This window comes from Perca flavescens, chromosome 9 (genome assembly GCF_004354835.1).
Source record: "Perca flavescens isolate YP-PL-M2 chromosome 9, PFLA_1.0, whole genome shotgun sequence".
Classification (NCBI taxonomy): domain Eukaryota; kingdom Metazoa; phylum Chordata; class Actinopteri; order Perciformes; family Percidae; genus Perca; species Perca flavescens.
In genome coordinates this window covers 15,202,783-15,221,778 of record NC_041339.1, presented here as the reverse complement: position 1 = coordinate 15,221,778, position 18,996 = coordinate 15,202,783, and the positions used below count along the sequence as shown (strand labels likewise).

Below are 18,996 nucleotides of genomic sequence, written 5' to 3'. Positions count from 1 at the left end.
GTTTTAGTTTTGATGATACACAGCATCCAGCAGGGGAAATATCTGTCCGAGTTTTACAATGATACACAGTATTTTATGTGAGTGCCACAAATAGAAGAAAGGTTATATGGAAATCACATCCCAGACTGTGTAATTAGTACATTAATGAATGCAGCAGCTATTGTTTCAGTCTGTCCTTCTTTACCATCCTTTCCTCATTTTTCCTTTTACATATTTAATTATTATTCTTATATCTCTAATATTTAAAACAAAAAAGACTCTGCTCTAAAGTAGTAGTGCATCTGCAGTAAAACAAAAAAAAATATGTAAATGTCTCGTCTAGCTCAGTGTGGGTGAGGCTACAGAAAAAAGTCTAAGTTGACTCAATGAGTAAAGACTGCCCTCTCAGGGTTTACTATGTCAATTGCAGTTAATATGGTTACCTGACTCTCAGCCATCCAGCTTTAGACAGGGGAGGGAAAAGGCCCACATTGACATTTCAGTATCAGATTCAGCAGTTATACGTATTTAATTGTTGTTTACTTTGATGCAGACTTAATAAATGGTTTATAGTACACTGTAATACAGTTGTAAGCAAATAAGGACATTTCAAGTGTTTTTTTATATTATTGTCAACAACTTCTTATATGAAGCATCACATCATCACATAACTGGTGTAGAAACAGTAACCCAATGAGTAATAACACAATTTATAAATGAGTAAGAGTTTCACAAAAGATTGTTAAGTCAAGGTCCACTTACTAGATTTCTTTTGGATCTTTCTTGTAGCATCTCGTTGCATCGTATGTCTTTCATGAGAGGATGGGGTCGGCACCTGGAGAGTGAAGAGAAAGAATTCATTAAAACTTTATTAATAAATGTATGTGCAAGTGCTTAGTACCGGTATATGTGCAATTCAAGTATTCAATTTTGCTTCCCATAAGAAACTTGCACTTACATAATGTGTTTTTTTGTTTATTTTACTTTGCATCGTTTCTGTATTTGCAGCGTTTTTCTGTTTCATGTGTTGTTGGGGTTTCTGTATTTTCAGCACGTTTCTCCTGTTAGCGTAGCGCGTTTGCACTTGTCGGCCACCATACCAATCAGCAAAGCAAGTTCCTACAAACTCCAGCTGAGCGAGTAACGTTACAGCAATAAAAACATAAAATGAAAATGCCAGGTGTGTTAATTGTGTATGAATTTAGATTTTTATGTGAATGTATTTACATTTATTTTGACCAGATGTGACCTGTTATAATACATCCATGGATGTGACAGCCGGTGACAGCACATCCATGGTGGCCACTGACTTTCACTTCCGTGCTTTGATTTAATTGGTTAAAAGTTTATAAGACAATCCCTCACTCCGCCTTTCTGCCCATTCTGTGCTTTAGCTTAACAGTCGAGAGACTGTTGTTGTTGGCTGGACCGGGTTCGTTGACCAACATTATACTGCAGGTCACGGCAGGACAACAGGAGCAACAGGCTGCCAGTGAGGTCAGTGGCTGCTTTGACAGCTGTTTTGTTTTTAAACCAATCCTTAACTTCTCAAAGACGTATTGCTAAGCTAACTGGTACGTTAATTAGCTAACTTATTTAACCTAACGTTTTCTTGGAGGGCTGATAAACCACTAACTCTAACTTACTTACTTTGCTCGTTAACGTCGAGGAATGCTTCTGCCCAAAAGTCATGATAAACAAGGAGGATCCGATTAAAAGAGGGTTGTTGTTGTTGTTGTTTGCTGAAGTAACGTTGACAACAAATCTTAGTTTAACATCTGGGGTAAAGTTCATCAACCATTAGCTAGCTAACTAGAAGAAATGACAGCTGCTGCCTAGCAAACAGCGCGCCTTTTGACAAGACACCGTGTTGTGTTCAAAAGCAGCTAAAAGGGGTTGGAAATCATCCACTCAGCAGAATTGACCATTGATCGTGGAATTAGACTGCTGCGGTTAAATCAAATTGTTTGCTCCATTCTTTAGAAGCTGGACATTATACCAATGAATGCCAACAAAGAGCATTTTGTATAAGGTGTCTGTGCTTCTCATAATAATATTGTGCTAAGACAGTGACCACTTATAATGAAGCAATATCAGCACGTAGTTGTTTGTTTCCCCTTTCAAATTGTTTAATTTGAGGGATTTTTAAAAGCCTGAAGAAAATTAATCATGCCATTTTTCACAATAACACTGTAATAAATGTAAGTTTATTCGTATTGTATGTCATCATCTTGTGACCCCTAATCTCCAGGTTGGGATCTGACTAAATGCTTTTCCGCCCATTCAAACTGATCTGGGATCTGATCTCACTGATCTATTTTACATAAAGCTGACATATATATTCCACCTTTTAATAACTTAGCTCTTAGCTTCTTTGATTCATTTACTCCTTACTGTTTTTGTTAAGCATGATGACACATTAGCATGTCTTTCTTTCTTATCTCAATCAGGGTATATGTATAGTCTCCTGGATCGAGGATAGCTGTGGGCCTCTTTAACCCACTGACTAGTAGTGCTCTCTCTTTTGTGTCAGCTTCAACACTGTCCCCTATGGCATGCATGTGTCTCAATAGTTTCCTGGAGATGTACCAGCTTGTCCATTAATATCAAAGGTCACATTATGTTTCAGCTCCAAAGGGAGCGTAGCAGCTTTCTCTTCTCTGAAAGGGGATGATGTTCAGTGCTTAACATTGTGAGGATGTGACAAACAGTCTTATAACGCAATAGAAGGACAGATGGCCTTTTTATAAGTGCTTTGCTGGAACCAGTCGTTAGTGAGATGATTATTTCCGAAAGTCTCAAACAGCTTAGTTTGTGTTGCATAATAGCCTTCCTCATATAAATATGTACTGTGTCTCTAAGAATTATCTCGGGTTCATCTCACACTTGATAGCTGGGAGCAATGTGTCAGACTTTGCTTTGTAATAAAGCCAGTGAAGATGCCATCAACTGCCTCTTTAAGAAAAAAACATGTTGCTTAACCAAGCTGTTGCAATGAATTGCAATTTGCAATCACACAGAGTGGAACACCACAGGTCATGAACACACCAGAGAGCATTTTATTCACCCTGACATCTAAAAAGAATCTGTGAAATGAATAGAGTAGTTCTGTGTAAAGCTCACCCATGGATGGAGCTGCATGTCTTCAGTGTAGTTTTCTGGATAGTTTCAGGCGGATGTGTAGCATAATCTACCTGAGCATTTACTGCATGTTGGCAACAGGTTACAGCTGGTCAGCTGCACTCTTCACGCTTCTGTGGCATGTTTCCCCAGCAGTATGATCACATAGACCATGTCCTCCTTTGATTCATCTGCCCTATACGTCAGATCAATCATGGTTAACAACCAGTCTTCCAATAAATACAGGTGGAGTCCACTTATGTCTCCCTGCGCCATCTGGTAGAACACACAAACAGATGCCATCCCACATGTTGGGAGCACCGCAGCCATTATCCCTCGTTGCTCTCCTCACTTGCATCTCTTCGTCATGTTTTTTGTTTTTATTGATTTATCTGCCAATCATTTTTGTAATTAATGGTTTGGTCTATAACATGTCAGAAAATAATGAAAAATCACATGATAACGTCTTCAAGTTGCTTTTTTTTTTTTTTTTTCTGGCCAATATTCTTTTTGCTATCACATAAGACAAAGAAAAGCAGCAAATCCTCACGATTGAGAAGCTGGAACCATAATTGTCTTTTTTTTTTCTTGACAAATGTTGTCAACAACTAATTGATTAGTTGCAAATAAAAGATTAAATTGACTAATCACTTACTTGACTTATCGTTTTAGCTCTACGTGAGATATATAAATATTGTGTTTTGGACTGTTTGACTGACCTAACAATTTATTATAAATAAAATTATCAGCAGATTAATCAAAAAATAAAAATGGTTGTCAGTTGCAGTCTTACATTAGGCTACATACAGTACAGTATACCTTGATAGAGGATTGTATCCATATCACCCACTCCTAGAAGAGACATTCACCCATGTCCTCCATCCTGTGAGAAGTTGAGCATAATGCTGATTTGAAAAATGACATACAATTGCTCCTCTTTACTTCAAGAAGAATAGAAACTGAATATATAATGGGACAAATGATTGAATTAATTATGGATTTGTTTGACCCTTTTCTGTGACCCAATTAAGTATTAGATTTACCGTAGTTTGTATTTAAGGCAATTACTATTCAAGGCATTTAATTTATGGAATAGGGTAGTTTTCACTTAAAGCAATATTTCACTTATTGTAGTTCATTTATCAGTAATTAATTTAGCCTAGTTTTTATTTAAAGCATTATTTTTACAATAGTTAATGCTAACTTACTATACTTCACTTGATATAAATTCTATCTGTGCCCATTTTGCCTGCATGCCTTCATGTGATCTTGTGAATAAATCAGTCTCCAGCATAGTTAGTAGTCCATAGTTCTTACTAACGTATTCATGGCTTTTTCTTGAGTCTAAGCCATAATTTCAAATTAGACCAATTTCTGGATCCCCAGAATTCGTTCTGATAATTTGTTATTTCTATTCTCCTTTTATGTCGTAGCAATAATCCCCTTGAAGCAAGCATCGCCTTGAGGATCACGGATTGTTTCAGGGTACTGTACTGTATACACATACTAAGAAGTTGAAGTACTGTATGACGCCTAATCGAAGGAAGAAATAAGTCTTGTTTCTTCCTGTGATGCTGCCATCAAGACTTCTAAAATATGATTTCAACTTGAAATTCCCCTTGACATAGAGATTATCTTGAAACTGTAGAGTCATGTTTTACTCCTCAGTGGATATAGATATAGTAGATATAGAAGTCAAAATTATAATGTTTAAATGTATAACTCACACATGTGTATATACTTTGCCTTGCTCTACCAAACATTGGCCTCATAAATTACTCTTTCTATAAGCAAATTCAAAATTTTGCCGACCCTCTGATGTTAAGACGTGATTATTTCAAGATGCTATATGGTTTTTTAAATGCAAAAAAATATAGTTGTGGGAAGCAAACAAGAAACAACTAAACTCCAAATGTATCCTAACTTTCAACTCTGACATAGTGTGGTAACTTAAAGTGTTTGCTTGGCTGCGCCATTTTATTTTTTTAAGTGCAGTTTCATCCTCATTGCATCATACTGTAGTGTTGACAAATGAATTTAACATTCTGCCCATATTCTTAAACTGTCTGGCAGGACGGCGATTCCGTTTCCACATTCACAAGACATTTCTTCTCTGCAAGATAAAGTATATCAGCCACTTAAACAAAGAATATCAGAGATGTATTTCATCATGCATACCATCAATGTGAGGTGAATCTCTGTGTCTGACACTCCATATTCCATGTCAGAGATTGAATCCAGCAGTCAGAATGGCAGACAGCGGGAAGACTAATGAGACTGGAGCTGCAGCAGCTCAACCTGTTAATGGAGACCAGCAGGTGAGGAGCACTGTGACCCAAAATGACGCATATTACCAAACCAAGGCATATAATGAACTCATTTGACGCTTGATAAGCCACTGTGGGGTATCAATCATTATCCCTTAAACTCTGTGCTGAAAAGAGTTTAACTTTACACAGGCAGTATTGTATTTCACAATTTCTTGTCAATGTAACTAATGTTTTATTTATTTTTATTTTTTTTATCCTAGAATGTTGTTTCCCGATTGAGCAATTTGCCTCTGGTCAGTTCAGCTTGTGAGGTGGTTTCCAGCGCCTACAGTAGCACCAAAGACAGTGTGCCCTTGCTGAAGGGAGTGATGGATGCAGCAGAGAGTGGGGTCCGAACCCTGGGAGCAGCTGCCACCACGGGGTCCAAGCCTCTTTTGGACATTATAGAACCACAGCGTGAGTTCTTCTCTCTGTGCAGAATATGATGTAATATATTTGCAATGGTGGGGTACTAGAAAATAATATTGCACATTGCAGGTGTGAAACTGATGTCCACTTGTTATCTCTGGGCTAGAATAAAACAAGAATTAAAATAGGTTTCTTCTTCTAACTACTGAATTTCTTAATCTTTTGCTGGAGGTGTCCTTTTACAGATTCTTTTCGATTGCTTAAGCACTATTTTGAAAACAGGAACCGTTTTTTTTTTTTTTTTTTTTTTTAAAGACTACACACAATAAGCACAACCACACACCCAATTGGCAGAACACCTCAGACCCTATGCAAAACTATACTATATAAAACTATATAAAAAAACTAGACACTAATTTGAGTGGTGATGGCTCAGTGGATATGTCACATGCCGTTGGTGTGGCAGACCCGGGTTCGATTCCCACTGCGATACATCAACCAATGTGTCCCTGAGCAAGACACTTAACCCCTAGTTGCTCCAGAGGTGTGTTACCTCTGATATGTAAGAATTGTAAGTCGCTTTGGATAAAAGCGTCAGCTAAATGACATGTAATGTAATGTAAAAAATTTATAAAAAACCTATTTTGTTACCATATGAAACACACACGTTTCATATGACTTAATTCAGTTTGAACCAGATACACACTGCTGTTGCTTACCTAAAACACTTTTAGCAATTATACTTCTTAGTGATTGGAGTACTGTAAATTAAGTACACAGAGAAAGTGCAAATATACCAAACTCTACACAAGACCAATGCTGCAGACTGAGGAAAATATAATATATTTCACTCCATATACCCAAATCAGTCAACATGGAGAATCCCAACAAAACATGTCCCAGTTTTCATGCTACTACAGTAGCGTGCATAACACTGTTAGCTCAGCAAACAACAGACAAACCTAAAATACTGTATTCAATTAAATTGTATTTATAGTATCATAATCATAACAAGAGTTATCTCAAGACACTGATAGGGTAGGTCTAGACCACACTTTAATTTACAAAGACCCAATAATTCCAGGAATTCCCCCAAGAGCAAGCATTCAGCGTGACAGTGGTGAGGCAAAACTCCCTCTCAGGAAGAAACCTCAGACAGACCCAGGCTCTTGGTGGGCAGTGTCTGACGGTGCCAGTTGGGGGTGTGATAAACAGCGGCAATAACAGCCACAATAAAGATAATGGAACAGTGACTAGAAATAGTAGTCGTAGTAGTTCATGGCATAGCAGGGCACCGCAGGGCGTTACAGGATGTAGCGTGGCACAGCAGAGCACAGCAGGACGTATCCAGTACAGGTTACAATTACAGTAAAAACAACAACAACAAACAAAAAAGATCTAAAAATACTAGACTTACCTGCTGCATTTTTTATAGTGCCTAAACCTGAGTGGTATGTCTACAATTAAGCAATCACATGTTTACGCACCCGATGGCTGTGTTTCACAGATTGGCTCATAGGCGTGGTAATATGACAGTCAGTGCTTTGGAATTGCAAGGAAGTGACATCATGATATACTTCTGCGTCTAATGTATACAAGTGTGTTTAGTGTTTTGCAAATCACGGTGTGTACTTACTTACTGCCCATTTTGCCTGTTGGCATGTAGGGCAGCAACAAAGGATTTCCACTCTTGTCTGTTTTGGGCCAGTGTCTTTATAGAGCCCCAGGTTCAGCTCTCCCTCCACCGTCCTGCGCTAGGTATTCTTGGGTCGGCCTATTTTACGTTTGCCATATGGTGTCCAGTGAAGGACAGTTTGCGTGATGTTTTCTTGCTCTCTACTGTGTGTGTGTATTGTTTTGCAAAAAGTGTGAGGCTGACATTGTGCTTACTGTATAGTGGTGCACATCTGGGCCAATGTTTTGCTCCTTGAGTGTAAGGTAACATGTAATATTATTCCTCTTAAATTATTAGTGAATTTCTGTTATGTACTTGTTTCAGTTGCTACAGTAAACGAGTACGCCTTGAAAGGACTGGGTAAGATGGAAGAGAAGCTGCCGATTCTTCACCAACCAGCGGATGAGGTCTGACAGAAATAATGCAGTCAAGAATACCTGTCTACTGTGGATTTGCATTTATTAATTATCTCTTTATCACACTAGGTTGTTTTACAGCACACATGTCAAACTCAAGGCCCACGGGCCAAACCCGGCCCCTTGCAAATTTTTATCCGGGCCCCATATCAATTTAGATTCACAATACGTTTCGGCCCGTCTAGTTTTTGTCACTTTTTATAACGTTTTTGGGCCTTTTTTCAGCATTATTCCTGACGTTTTTGGCATTTTCTTCAACATTTTTGTCGACTATATGAGACCTGCAATAATACAGTCAAAGATATTTGACTTTTTCGATGAAATAAAAGCAATTAACTCGACGTGTCTGGCCCTGGATGTGATCCTCGTTTTCCACGGTGGCCCTTAGGGAAGCTGAGTTTGACACCCCTGTTTTACAGAGTAACAGCCCATATTATAACACGTGTAATAACTCACACATTCATGTTTCAAGACACTTCAAACATCACTCCGTTATTAACTAGCCTTCTAAATAAGTCCACAAGGTGAATTACACTCCAGATAACCATAGCAACAGCGCTTACACTTAGACTATATGTGAATAGTTGCTGTTACCCTTTGGTAATAAATAAATAATAAATAACACACACTGAAAAAAAATGATAATTTGACCACGGTCTCATTTTTCCTTTTATATGGCCATGGTATAAGTGGGATAAAACACTCAGGATGTCCTCACTTTACACTGTTAACTGCTCCTTGTAGGTTAAATTGCCTCAAAAATCATATAAGAGCTGCGTAGAAATTGCATAATAGCACCACCATTTCTCTCCAAGCATGACTCATAATCTGCTCGTTCTTCCTCAGGTGGTGTCGGACACAGTAGGTATGGTGTACCAGTCGGTTGCAGGGGCCAAAGATGCTGTGGTGGGGGCTGTGATGGGCGGTGTCGGGCTGACCTGGGCAGCGGTCAGCGGAGGTATCTTCACCGCCATGGGCACCAGGGTGGGCCAGATGGTCAGCAGTGGGATGGGCCTGGCCCTGAGCCAGTCCGAGGACTGGGTTGACCAGAACCTACCACTCACTGAGAGGGAGCTGGGTCAGTAGCTATCCTCTTCGATGTGTAAAGCATAAATCAGTCCATAAAAACCAGGGGAGGTGATGAACCCATATGGCTACTGCTGAGGTATAGACAGGTGTGTTTTGACAGTTGGATCAAATGAAGCTGAAACAAGGCTGTAGTTGGAGTTAATTAATTATGGACGAGTGGCCAGGTTATCAGGTTGTTGTTTTTTTTTATCAGAGATTATTGTAAATAAACAAAACAAATACATTTTTTTTCATAGAGCTGTTTCACCCCAATGCTTCATAAATAATGCTGATGGAAACAAAACTTTAATAGTAACAAAGCACTTTTAAATTTGATTTAGTTGTTTTTTCTGTAAATCGGTGGGAATTATTCCAACCCTACGTTTTGAATTTTGGTGGTGGGGCTGTTGTTTACGTTTGGATCACAGAATGTATCTTTTTAATATATTTCATAAAAACAAAAACAATTTACTTTCATTGCTTAATTTACCATTCGAGATGTGCTATACCACCTTAATCGGATTGTTGGCCCTTTTTTTTGTACTTTTTACATTTGCACTTGCAATCAAAATATAAATAGGAAAGAATAGTATTTAGTTCTACACTGGCATATGAAAAGTACGTGGCAGTGGTATTACATCTACTTTCAGTTCATCATTAATAATGCTACAGTTTTGTTTTAAAGAGGAACATTTTAAAGTTTAAGCACAATGATTAGCCTAACATTACTGCCATTTACTGAAAATTAATTTATTCCATAATTAATATGTGTGAATCATGGCATTTGCTCTATTTGCCATTTACTGTGAGAGTCAGTAGCCGACACTGTGTCCTTGCTTCACTGATCTACGTATATATCAGACAGAAAATTTGATGAGACTGTCCAAATGAATTATTATTATTATAAATTCAACACAAGGTAATGTGGCGAGATAGGGGTGGTCGTGATAAAACTGTTAAATTCTACCACAGTGAATGGATCTGAACACCTGAGTGGTCAATGCTATTCATAGAGAGGGAGGCATTCCAGTGAACTTCCCCTCTGTTAACTTGGCCCATAAAGCACCTACAATTTCCAACACTCACAGCTTTGACACCTGCTACTGTGATGTCATGTTATCATGACAACCTGCCATACTCCAATATAGCAGTGGCCATCCTCTTCATGGATATGAAAAAGATGCAATTGTAACTGCAGCAAAGTGCCCATAATATCAGTACTCGGGGGATTTTGGATTTGTTCAGTGATTACTGTGGCTTTTAACAGAGGCACAGGGAGGAGACGGTGTTACTTTGCATATCACTTAGCTTCCACAGACAGGTGACCGTTGGGAGTGAGGTGCCTCTCAAGTCTTTTTGTCTCTCTTGAGCAGATGTGCTTTAACCCTGTCAGAGTCAAGTAGTTCAACTTGGAATAGACGCACCAGTTAGCACAGTAGGAGGGAGCCAGTCACTAAAAACAACCACCAGCCTATGCCATTAAGACATATAACATATACTGAGTTCCTCCAGTGTGTGTCTTGACAAAGCAGTTAAAACTAAAAGACATAAGGAGAGATTAATAATGGCTGGTGTATTGTTTTTTGGATTATCATTTTTCTTTTCTTTTTTTAAAGATTATTAATTGGGCATTTTAGGCCTTTTATTGACAGGACAGATGAAGACATGAAAGGGGAGAGAGAGGGGGAGGTCTGAGTCTAACCCGGGCCCGCTGCGTCGAGGAGTAAACCTCTATATATGGGCGCCCGCTCTACCAACTGAGCTATCTGGGCGTCCCGGATTATCCTATTTCAAGAGTTGGCAAAATTGTATATTTATAACATACAGTATTATCTTTGTGCTCGTACCTAAATATTTAATGCCATATTTAAATTTCTACAACATAAAACCTCTCGTTTGAATACATATGAGATTAATAATATTCTCCTTCAGCTGCTGTGGCTGAACCTGTCACCAGTGAGGTGACTACCCCGTCGGCAAGCCCCAGCTACTTTGTCCGCTTGGGGAAACTCTCTGCAAAAATACAGGAGCGAGCCCTGCAGCAGTCCTTGGTCCGTGCCCGGCATGCCAGGGATGCCACCTATACTACAGTGGCTCAGATTACCAGTACTCTGGACCTGCTTGAGAGCGCCCGTACCAGTATGGGTACCGCCAGTAACCAGATAGGAGGAGCCTCCGAGCAGCTGCTGCAGCGCTGGACAGAGTGGAAGCAGAAGCAGGCTGGAGCTGGACAGACTGAGTCAGAGCCAGATGGGACCAGAGATGAGGCTGAGGTCAGGGCTGAAGCATTTGGGAATTGACTTAATGGGTTCTAACCAGATTATGTTTGCATTTGACAGCATTTACAATGTATATGTACTGCACATATGCAGCATGTATACTCCAAAGTGACTTGGAATACCACTTAAACAAATGAAAGAAATCTTAGAGCGTGACGGGGATAACAACAAAACAAGAGTCCTGAAATTAGCAATAAAGCTGAGTTGTATTTTAGAAGCTGACATTTTATTGTAATGCTCCCACAAATGTGGAATAGGAGGGATACACTGTGTCATCAGGATTGGGATGGGGAAACTACCTTGACCAATGGAAAGGAAGGCAATTGGGAGGGATTGATATGTTACTGCTGTATTTTTTTAATATGCTAATGTTTATCATTTGCCTCTATTTTCATTTCCACATTCTGTTCACAGCAGCTGGAATGGCGAGTCCTCTCCATGGTGCATGGTCTGAGTGATCAGCTGAGGTCAGCATGCTCCAATGTGGTGTCAAGCGCTCAGGGTCTGCCAAGTGCAGTCCAGGACCAGCTTACCAGCGCAAGGCGATCAGCTGAAGAACTGCACTCCTCTCTGGGGAACACCAGCACTATCACACCCCTCCTTCTGGAGCGCAGCCGTCACCACCTGATCCAAGTACTAATTGCACCACTTTGTCTTTGTTTTGCTGCATCAGCGTAGCTAAATTACATTTTTTTTTTTTTCCAATGCCATCACTTACCACATGTAGTTCTTCCATTACCTTTTTATATTGGTGCTTGAAATTCCTGCATACTTTTCATAAACAAACATCCATTATCAGGGGTGTCTGCTCATTCAGATGCATTTATGAAACTAGGTCAAGCTAATGTTGTATTTCGTAATGTACTACACATATAAAACCTCAGCATTTCCTCCCCACAATAAGCTTAGCATATTTTTAAGTATTTGTTTTGATTATGTTAAGTAATCTTGTTGATAGTGATACTAGTTTGTTATTGTTCCCAGGTTCAACAGTCTCTGGATGGTGTAATGGAATATCTTCTACACAACACACCACTCAACTGGCTGGTGGGACCTTTTGCTCCTCAGGTCACTGAGAAAGTAGAGGGAGATGTGGCGATGAAGCAAAGTGGACCGCCCAACTAGAGAAGACTGTTGTGTTTCTCCATGAGTTAATCAATGTGGTGACAGAAGACCGGTGTTTACTGTAGATGGACAATTTAACAAAAATAACCTATCTATCTGCTTGCTTTAATGACGGAGGCCTTAAATTCATGTAGTCATGTTTTTTTCATGATAATGCACTACATTTTTATTAGTTAATGACACTACATTTGTGATGTAGAAGTTAATGGAATTTAATCATGTCTGAAAGCTCTGACCTGTTGCCTTAGAGAATTTAGATACTTTTTTTTTTTATTTATCCAAAAAGATAAGCATTTTTACATTTGTTGAAGATTAATCTATGCATGTGCCCATACTGATGTTCCAAAGACTTTTGATAGTGCTTAAAAAATAATTCAAAGCATTCCTATCAACACCAAGATCATTTCAAGGCCCTAAATTCCCTTTGTGACAATAAAACTGATATGCAAATTGAATGGTCTGTTGAGTTTATAGCGTGTTCATAGTGTATTCATTTGTTTTTTTTAGATTTGCAGTATTAATTTCAGTGTTTTGTGTCTGAACATTGATGGGTTTATGGAAGCAGCTAATAAACTGTCAATAAAAAATAAAAAATGACACAGCACAGTGTTTGAATACATTTCTAAAGTGTTTCTGTTGTCATGGTGTTTTTGGTGGGCTGCTGGACTTTGCTGTGTTGGTCTGACTGACTAAAGGCTGAATCGATGCTGAGGATGACGTCATGGTCGTTGTTTCGAATGTCGGGAGGTAGCGCTGGGTAGGAGGCCGCGAGCTCTGCTGGGGACACAACTTATACAAATCTGAAGCCCAAGGTCGTCGACAGCCCCCGGTACCTTGTATTTCAGGTACTTTCTTCATCCTACACCGCTACGAGTGACTCTCGCTGTGCGGAACCGATTTAAAACCAGCTAGGACACTGTCGGCAAGCGCACTGTTTTTGGGCTGGCTGATTATGCTAGCAGGTCAGCTAACGCTAGCCTGCTAACACTTGCGTTTATTCGATTTAAAACACTATTTGTTTACAGTCTGTCGCTAAGGACGCTGTACTTTTTATTTTTTATTTGAGTTTCATCATGATGATAAGGCTACCAAGCGAGTTTTAATATTCTTTTTGTATTGGTATTCACGTCCAGCGAGGCTGTTTGCTAATGTTACAGTGTTTGCTTTGAGCTATGCAAGCATAGATAGGACGCCAATTGTTTTCTGCTGCGGACAAACTCAAACTGGGGGTCAGCTGTAAGTTGTTTAGCTTGACTAAGCAACGTAGCGTTAACGTTTGGCCGGTCAACGCTTGATTTTTAGGGTTTCGTTAAAGTTTTCGGGGTGGTTTTGTATAGACATGTCTTCAGCTTTTGTTTCTTTTTTTTGTGGTAACTTTGTCCTGACAAAACACATCTTGCTGTGCGGCGTAAGAAAGCATAAATTAACGTTAGCTGAGCTAGCTTGTGTTTTCGCAGACTGTATCTAAGTTGCCTTTGTTAGTGGAACTGAGCACGTCTCTTTGTACCTTTTGTTTTCATTGATGTGCACAATGCCATAGCCTGCTACTTTCAAAACTCCTGGCGCATTGCCCAATAATGTTGCAGGAGGAGCATTACATTATTAAGTGATCATTTTTATTTTGTAATTATTTGCTATAGTGTTTTGCCATTAATGTCTGCGATTATTTTTTTGTATTTCATATTAATTTAGAAACTGACTACATTCTCAGTTAAGTGTGATAAGTCTTCTAAGACTTTTTGGTGTTGGACTTAATTTTGGTTTGAAGGTATGAACCTGTTTGACAAACCCTAATTACAGCGGTAATGAATAGGTCATAACCCCTCAGCTCCCAAAGTTACTCACATTTTCTTCAACTCCACTCTCGTGCTCCAATGCCAGTCTCCAAACTCTTTTAGCTACAAAAAATATGAATAACCATGTAATCAAATAGGGACTGCTAATCATTTTGACTAACTTCTGCAACCCCATTTTCAGGAATATCCTCTCCCATCCCCCCCCTTGCCCCCTCTGTCAGAGCATGGCTCAGGAGACCAATCAGACGCAGGTGCCAATGCTTTGCACTATGGGATGCGGTTTCTATGGTAACCCCCGCACCAACGGCATGTGCTCGGTCTGCTACAAGGAACACCTGCAGAGACAACAGGGAGGGGGGCGATCCAGCCCGCCAGGAGAGAAAGGTAGGAAGATGGGAGAGACATGACCTATAAAAATCAGGGGGGTGCCAGATTTGGGTCTGCTAGGTGGGAAAGACAGGAACTTGGAACACGGGGTCAGTCAAAATAACTGGACAGTCATTAGAGGCACTTGAATTTGCTAAAAGGGGTTGGAGAACAGAGGTAGCAGTAGCTGCCTACACTGTGGCATCAGCAAAGCATGAGAGTGACATCTCCCATCTGTTGTTTCACATTAACTCAAAACACATCTGATTGTGTTAGACAAACACGGGCAATGAGTGGCTTTTACTAAGATACTTGGAAACAAATGGAAAGTCATCCATGTTCAGGGCCAAAACAACAGGGTTCTGTGTTGTTGGTGCCATCACACTGTTCTGTCCCCCACCCAGCTGCTACATCACCGGCAGGATCGGCGGGCTCAGCTGGTGTGACTGTGGAGAGTACAACCTCAGAGCCCAGTACAGAGGTGGCAGGAACCCCACCTGAGGAACAAACGAGCAGGTATGTTGACTGACCGATGGGAAGGAGTCCTCAAACTATAAATAACAGTAAATCGGGGTGGTAATTTTGATCTCATACATCAAGTTATATTATAGACACAATATCCTGTGTTCACTGTGAAGTGATTGCCTTTTTTTAGAACTTCATCAGAAAAGTTAAGTAATATATGAAAATAATTGGAAAACTTTGCCGTCTTAACATGGTGTTTGTCATTCTGCTGGACGTGTGGTTATATTGGTTAAAATGCTTGTTTAATTTGCTAAATAATGAGTAGATCAGTTCCTCACAAGCTCCAGCACATTGTGTGATGTGTGGTCATCCCTTCAGTTGATACAAGTACAACAGCTTGCCTCTGCAGAAATCAGAGATGGTAAGCTACTAGCCATTTATGTATGTTCACATTTTACTGTTGAATATACAATCTTTTGGGATTATGTTACAATCATCTGGCCACTGAAAACATTTTAACTTCACCTGAAGACGCTTGAGCTTTCTGGTAAGAGTTCTTGGCCAGTCAATACAAAACGTTCAGTCCGTTTTTAAGAAGTAATAAACAACAACGTGCCATACGCATCTCCAGACACATGCGGAGAAGCAGTAGCAGTGCTATAATCTGACATATTTGCACGTATTAGAATACCTGTCAGCCAAGCACAATGTGAGGTCAGAACTGACTGTGGTACTGTATGTTTTATAGCAGTTAGTAGGTGGCATTATGTCGTGTCTTTGTCACTTAGAGGCTTCGCTGGACTCATTTGTCTACATTTCTTGGTGACTGTGTATCTCTGCTTTGCATTTTCTTTTAGTCTTCACATATTGACATTAAACCAAAAGAGATTATGTGAAGTAGACACAGTGTTTTTTTTGCAAACAAAACTACATGTTATTTATTTTTGAAATTACACACACAAACCATGTCTGTAAGCAGGTCTTGCTGCACCTTCCCTACGTTAAGTGGCTTTTAGTTTTTATTTATGTTTTTTGTCTGGATGACTAGTCATTGGGTAGTACTAACCATTGCTTGCTTTGTGTTGTCTCGTGATAATACCTTTTTAAGTATTAGCACTTTTTTTCTAACGGTTAACAAAGGCATTTAGGCAGAATAAAGTGAACCATATCATAGAGGTCTGTTGTTGAAAGTTGACACTAAAAGAAAGAGCTGAAAACTAATGTTCTGTGTTTTAAAGACTTGCTTGAGGGCCTGTTCTTAAAACTGCTGCATTATGTTGAATATTTGTTGCAGGCCTAGTTTATTTTCTGTAATTAAGCTTTTGTAAGGGCTCTTGTATGGTTTGCTTTAGGTATTCGGTAATACAATATAGGTATTTAGGCATTTGAAGGAGATGATGATGATGTCTTGGTGTTCTATAAGGCTGTTTTTATATATCGTTAAAAAATACTTTTCTGTTGCGGTTTTGTTATAGATGTAACTGTCATTCGCTGGAAAGAAACCAAGCAAATGAGGACATTTAGACCAGGGTAGATAAAAGAGAAAGAAAATCAGATAGATGACTATTGAATTTAAGATTTGTGCAGTAACTGTATTGTATTATCGTAAGACCAACGCCTACATTACGGAGTGTCCTGGAAAATACAGATTACCAACATTCTAATGAACCAAGTTATCAGAAGTTGTTCCTGTAATGGGTTTATTTATCTAACACTGTCTACAGAGAAATCCAAACAGTTCTTTCCAGGGTGATGAAATTTAGGAGTTATCAGGAGGGTTTTGCGTGTGATCTGTCTGCGTAATGTAATCATGGACAATTGTGCTGTGTCCTGTACGGTATGTATGTGCTGTCCCACTTCCTGCGTGTTTGTAGCTGCTTGTGTCTTGTCAAGTTGACAGCGATAGCTCTTCAAAGGCATTTCCCAAAGTAGTTTACAGGAAGCGTGCTGAAACAGATCACCACACAAAATGAATGCAGCCGAATAAAACAAGAAAAAAACATTTCAAAATGGCAAAAATGTGGTTGGAAAAACCTTTTAAACTTTGTTGTTTGTTTTGTGTTCACTCCATTTTTCACATAAATGCCTTTTTTTATAAGTCATCCTGGGCGGCAACAGGAGCCTCTGTACATCTTCTGGGAAGTTGAGAAATGTATTTCCAAATCTTTTAGCCATTCATTTAGTACGTTAGTTGTTTGAATTCAGGTTTTGAATTAGAATGTAATGAATCTGTTGTCTGAAATCTTTTTATGTGTTTGTTGTTGTTGTGATTTCAGTCCCAGCTCTCCCAGCCCAGTAACTCAACAGATGACAGCTATGAGCATCTCCCAGGATTCGGGAGCTGTGGACTCTGACCGAGCGGAGGCTGAGGAGGGAGAAGAGGAGGGTACTAGCAGCAGCTCAGGTGAACATCACAGAAATTAGGGGCACCTGTCAGCACCTGTGTGGAGGGTTTTAGGGTGCTGGTTTAGTGGCCTGAATTTGCTTAATGTTTAACATATATAGTTATCCTAGAATAGAAGCATATATTTGAACAAGTAATGGACCGATTGTTTTGTGACCATTGTGCTTTTTGGTGCGTTTTTTTTTTTCTCCCTCACCAGAGCCAGTAGGGGAAGCAGCACAAGCTTTGTCTGATAATGACCAAACTCCAGATAAAAACAAGAAAAAGAACCGCTGCTTTTCTTGCCGGAAGAAAGTAGGCCTCACTGGTAAGGAAGAGAAGAATTTTGCACACATTCATACTGAGTAGAGATGGTTTAAATGTTCATGTGTCATGAACCTTGTCAATAAGCAGTGAAGGAGATGACACCATTTGTGAACTCAGTCCCTTGAACTTTTACAAGACAATGCTTTTTTGGGGGGAATCTGGCTACTGAGAAACAAGAGTCATCTTACTTCTGATTTTGATGATCAAAAGCTTCCTGCCTTTCAGTGTCTGACAAACACAATAGATAACAGTTTTTGAAATATGTGCCTCGTCATATCCGACCTTTGACTCCAGCATGGTCATTTAGTTGATGTTGCTTCTACCTGAAAAGCATCTCTAAAACTGACTAAAAAGCCTGTAATTCCCCCAACAAGAGCAATCTCCCAGTCAATGTTAGTGTAATGTTTTTTTTCTCCACAACCCAACACTTGGTACAGAGAGCAACATACTGCAGGTTAGTGGTGCATTTCACAGTCCAAGGCATTTCACAGCGTACTGCTGGCATCCACCTTTTTGTCAAAATGTATTCCCTCAAAGGAGGCTTTATTCGCCATTTCGCTGTTGAATAGTGGATTTGTATTTTATGCATGATCCCTGAACAAAAACAATTTGAAAATGTGCATGATAATAGTAGTACCCTCAGGGTAGAGTCAAATTCTGAGCTGAGTTGCCAACCTTTAATTATGTCCTGTTTTACTCTGTTTAAGGGGCATTTTGTACAATATTTTAAATATTAGTCAGTGCAGCAATACTTCCTATTCCTTGTCTTCCATACAATAATTTTTTTGCAAACTCTTTAAATGTGCAGTGATGTTTGTAATCAAGCTTTTCTGCTGACTGACCATGTTTGCTTCTCTTGACTGAAGGTTTTGACTGTCGCTGCGGGAACCTCTTCTGTGCCATTCACCGTTACTCTGACAAACACGACTGTCCCTATGATTACCGGAGTGCAGCTGCTGCCCGCATACGCAAGGAGAACCCCATCGTGGTGGCTGAGAAAATTCAGAAGTTATGAGGACTGAGTGCAAAAACAAAAAAAAGTCTCTGACTTTGTGAATTTGAACAATGGCAACTTGGATGAAAACACGTGATATCATGGCTTCATTTGTTCATGGTAGACTAAGACGGGTGGGGTGGTGAGGTTGCAGCCACTGTCCAGACGCTTCCCTTACTAGCATCTCCCTCTCTCTCTGTGTGTGTGTGTGTGTGTGTGTGTGTGTGTGTGTGTGTGTGTGTGTGTGTGTGTGTGTGTGTGTGTGTGTGTGTGTGTGTGTGTGTGTGTGTGTGTGTGTGTGTGTGTGTGTGTGTGTGTGTGTGTG

At 39.7% G+C, this 18,996-nt stretch overlaps 3 protein-coding genes across 7 annotated transcripts in view; 2 read left to right on the top strand and 1 right to left on the bottom strand.

Moving 5' to 3' along the window:
- sema6bb (sema domain, transmembrane domain (TM), and cytoplasmic domain, (semaphorin) 6Bb) overlaps positions 1 to 1,832 on the bottom strand; it is a 148,699-nt gene extending 146,867 nt beyond the window's left edge. The window contains exons 1-2 of the mRNA XM_028588386.1: positions 1,630 to 1,832; positions 742 to 814 (exon numbers count right to left, since the gene is read on the bottom strand). The gene's annotated coding sequence lies outside the window, so the exon portion shown is untranslated. The remainder of the gene's footprint in view (positions 1 to 741; positions 815 to 1,629) is intronic.
- On the top strand, positions 1,357 to 12,937 carry plin3 (perilipin 3). 4 transcript variants are annotated; one of them, XM_028588394.1, is made up of 10 exons: positions 1,357 to 1,476; positions 4,533 to 4,584; positions 5,173 to 5,224; positions 5,328 to 5,417; positions 5,630 to 5,825; positions 7,777 to 7,859; positions 8,715 to 8,946; positions 10,869 to 11,209; positions 11,633 to 11,848; positions 12,200 to 12,937. In XM_028588394.1, the coding sequence occupies exons 4-10, from the start codon at positions 5,349 to 5,351 to the stop codon at positions 12,338 to 12,340; spliced, it is 1,278 nt and encodes a 425-aa protein (XP_028444195.1). In that variant the 5' UTR covers positions 1,357 to 1,476; positions 4,533 to 4,584; positions 5,173 to 5,224; positions 5,328 to 5,348; the 3' UTR covers positions 12,341 to 12,937. The 4 variants fall into 4 exon arrangements, with proteins under 4 accessions (XP_028444195.1, XP_028444191.1, XP_028444192.1 ...); XM_028588390.1 differs by having other exon boundaries at positions 11,630 to 11,848; XM_028588391.1 differs by lacking the exon at positions 4,533 to 4,584 and having other exon boundaries at positions 11,630 to 11,848.
- A 122-nt stretch (positions 12,938 to 13,059) lies between these two features.
- On the top strand, positions 13,060 to 18,927 carry zgc:77486 (AN1-type zinc finger protein 5). Of its 2 annotated transcripts, none has more exons than XM_028587314.1 (6): positions 13,060 to 13,185; positions 14,318 to 14,520; positions 14,907 to 15,018; positions 17,244 to 17,371; positions 17,571 to 17,678; positions 18,544 to 18,927. In XM_028587314.1, the coding sequence occupies exons 2-6, from the start codon at positions 14,361 to 14,363 to the stop codon at positions 18,690 to 18,692; spliced, it is 657 nt and encodes a 218-aa protein (XP_028443115.1). In that variant the 5' UTR covers positions 13,060 to 13,185; positions 14,318 to 14,360; the 3' UTR covers positions 18,693 to 18,927. The 2 variants fall into 2 exon arrangements, with proteins under 2 accessions (XP_028443115.1, XP_028443116.1); XM_028587315.1 differs by lacking the exon at positions 13,060 to 13,185 and adding an exon at positions 13,275 to 13,576.
- Positions 18,928 to 18,996: the final 69 nt, after the last annotated feature.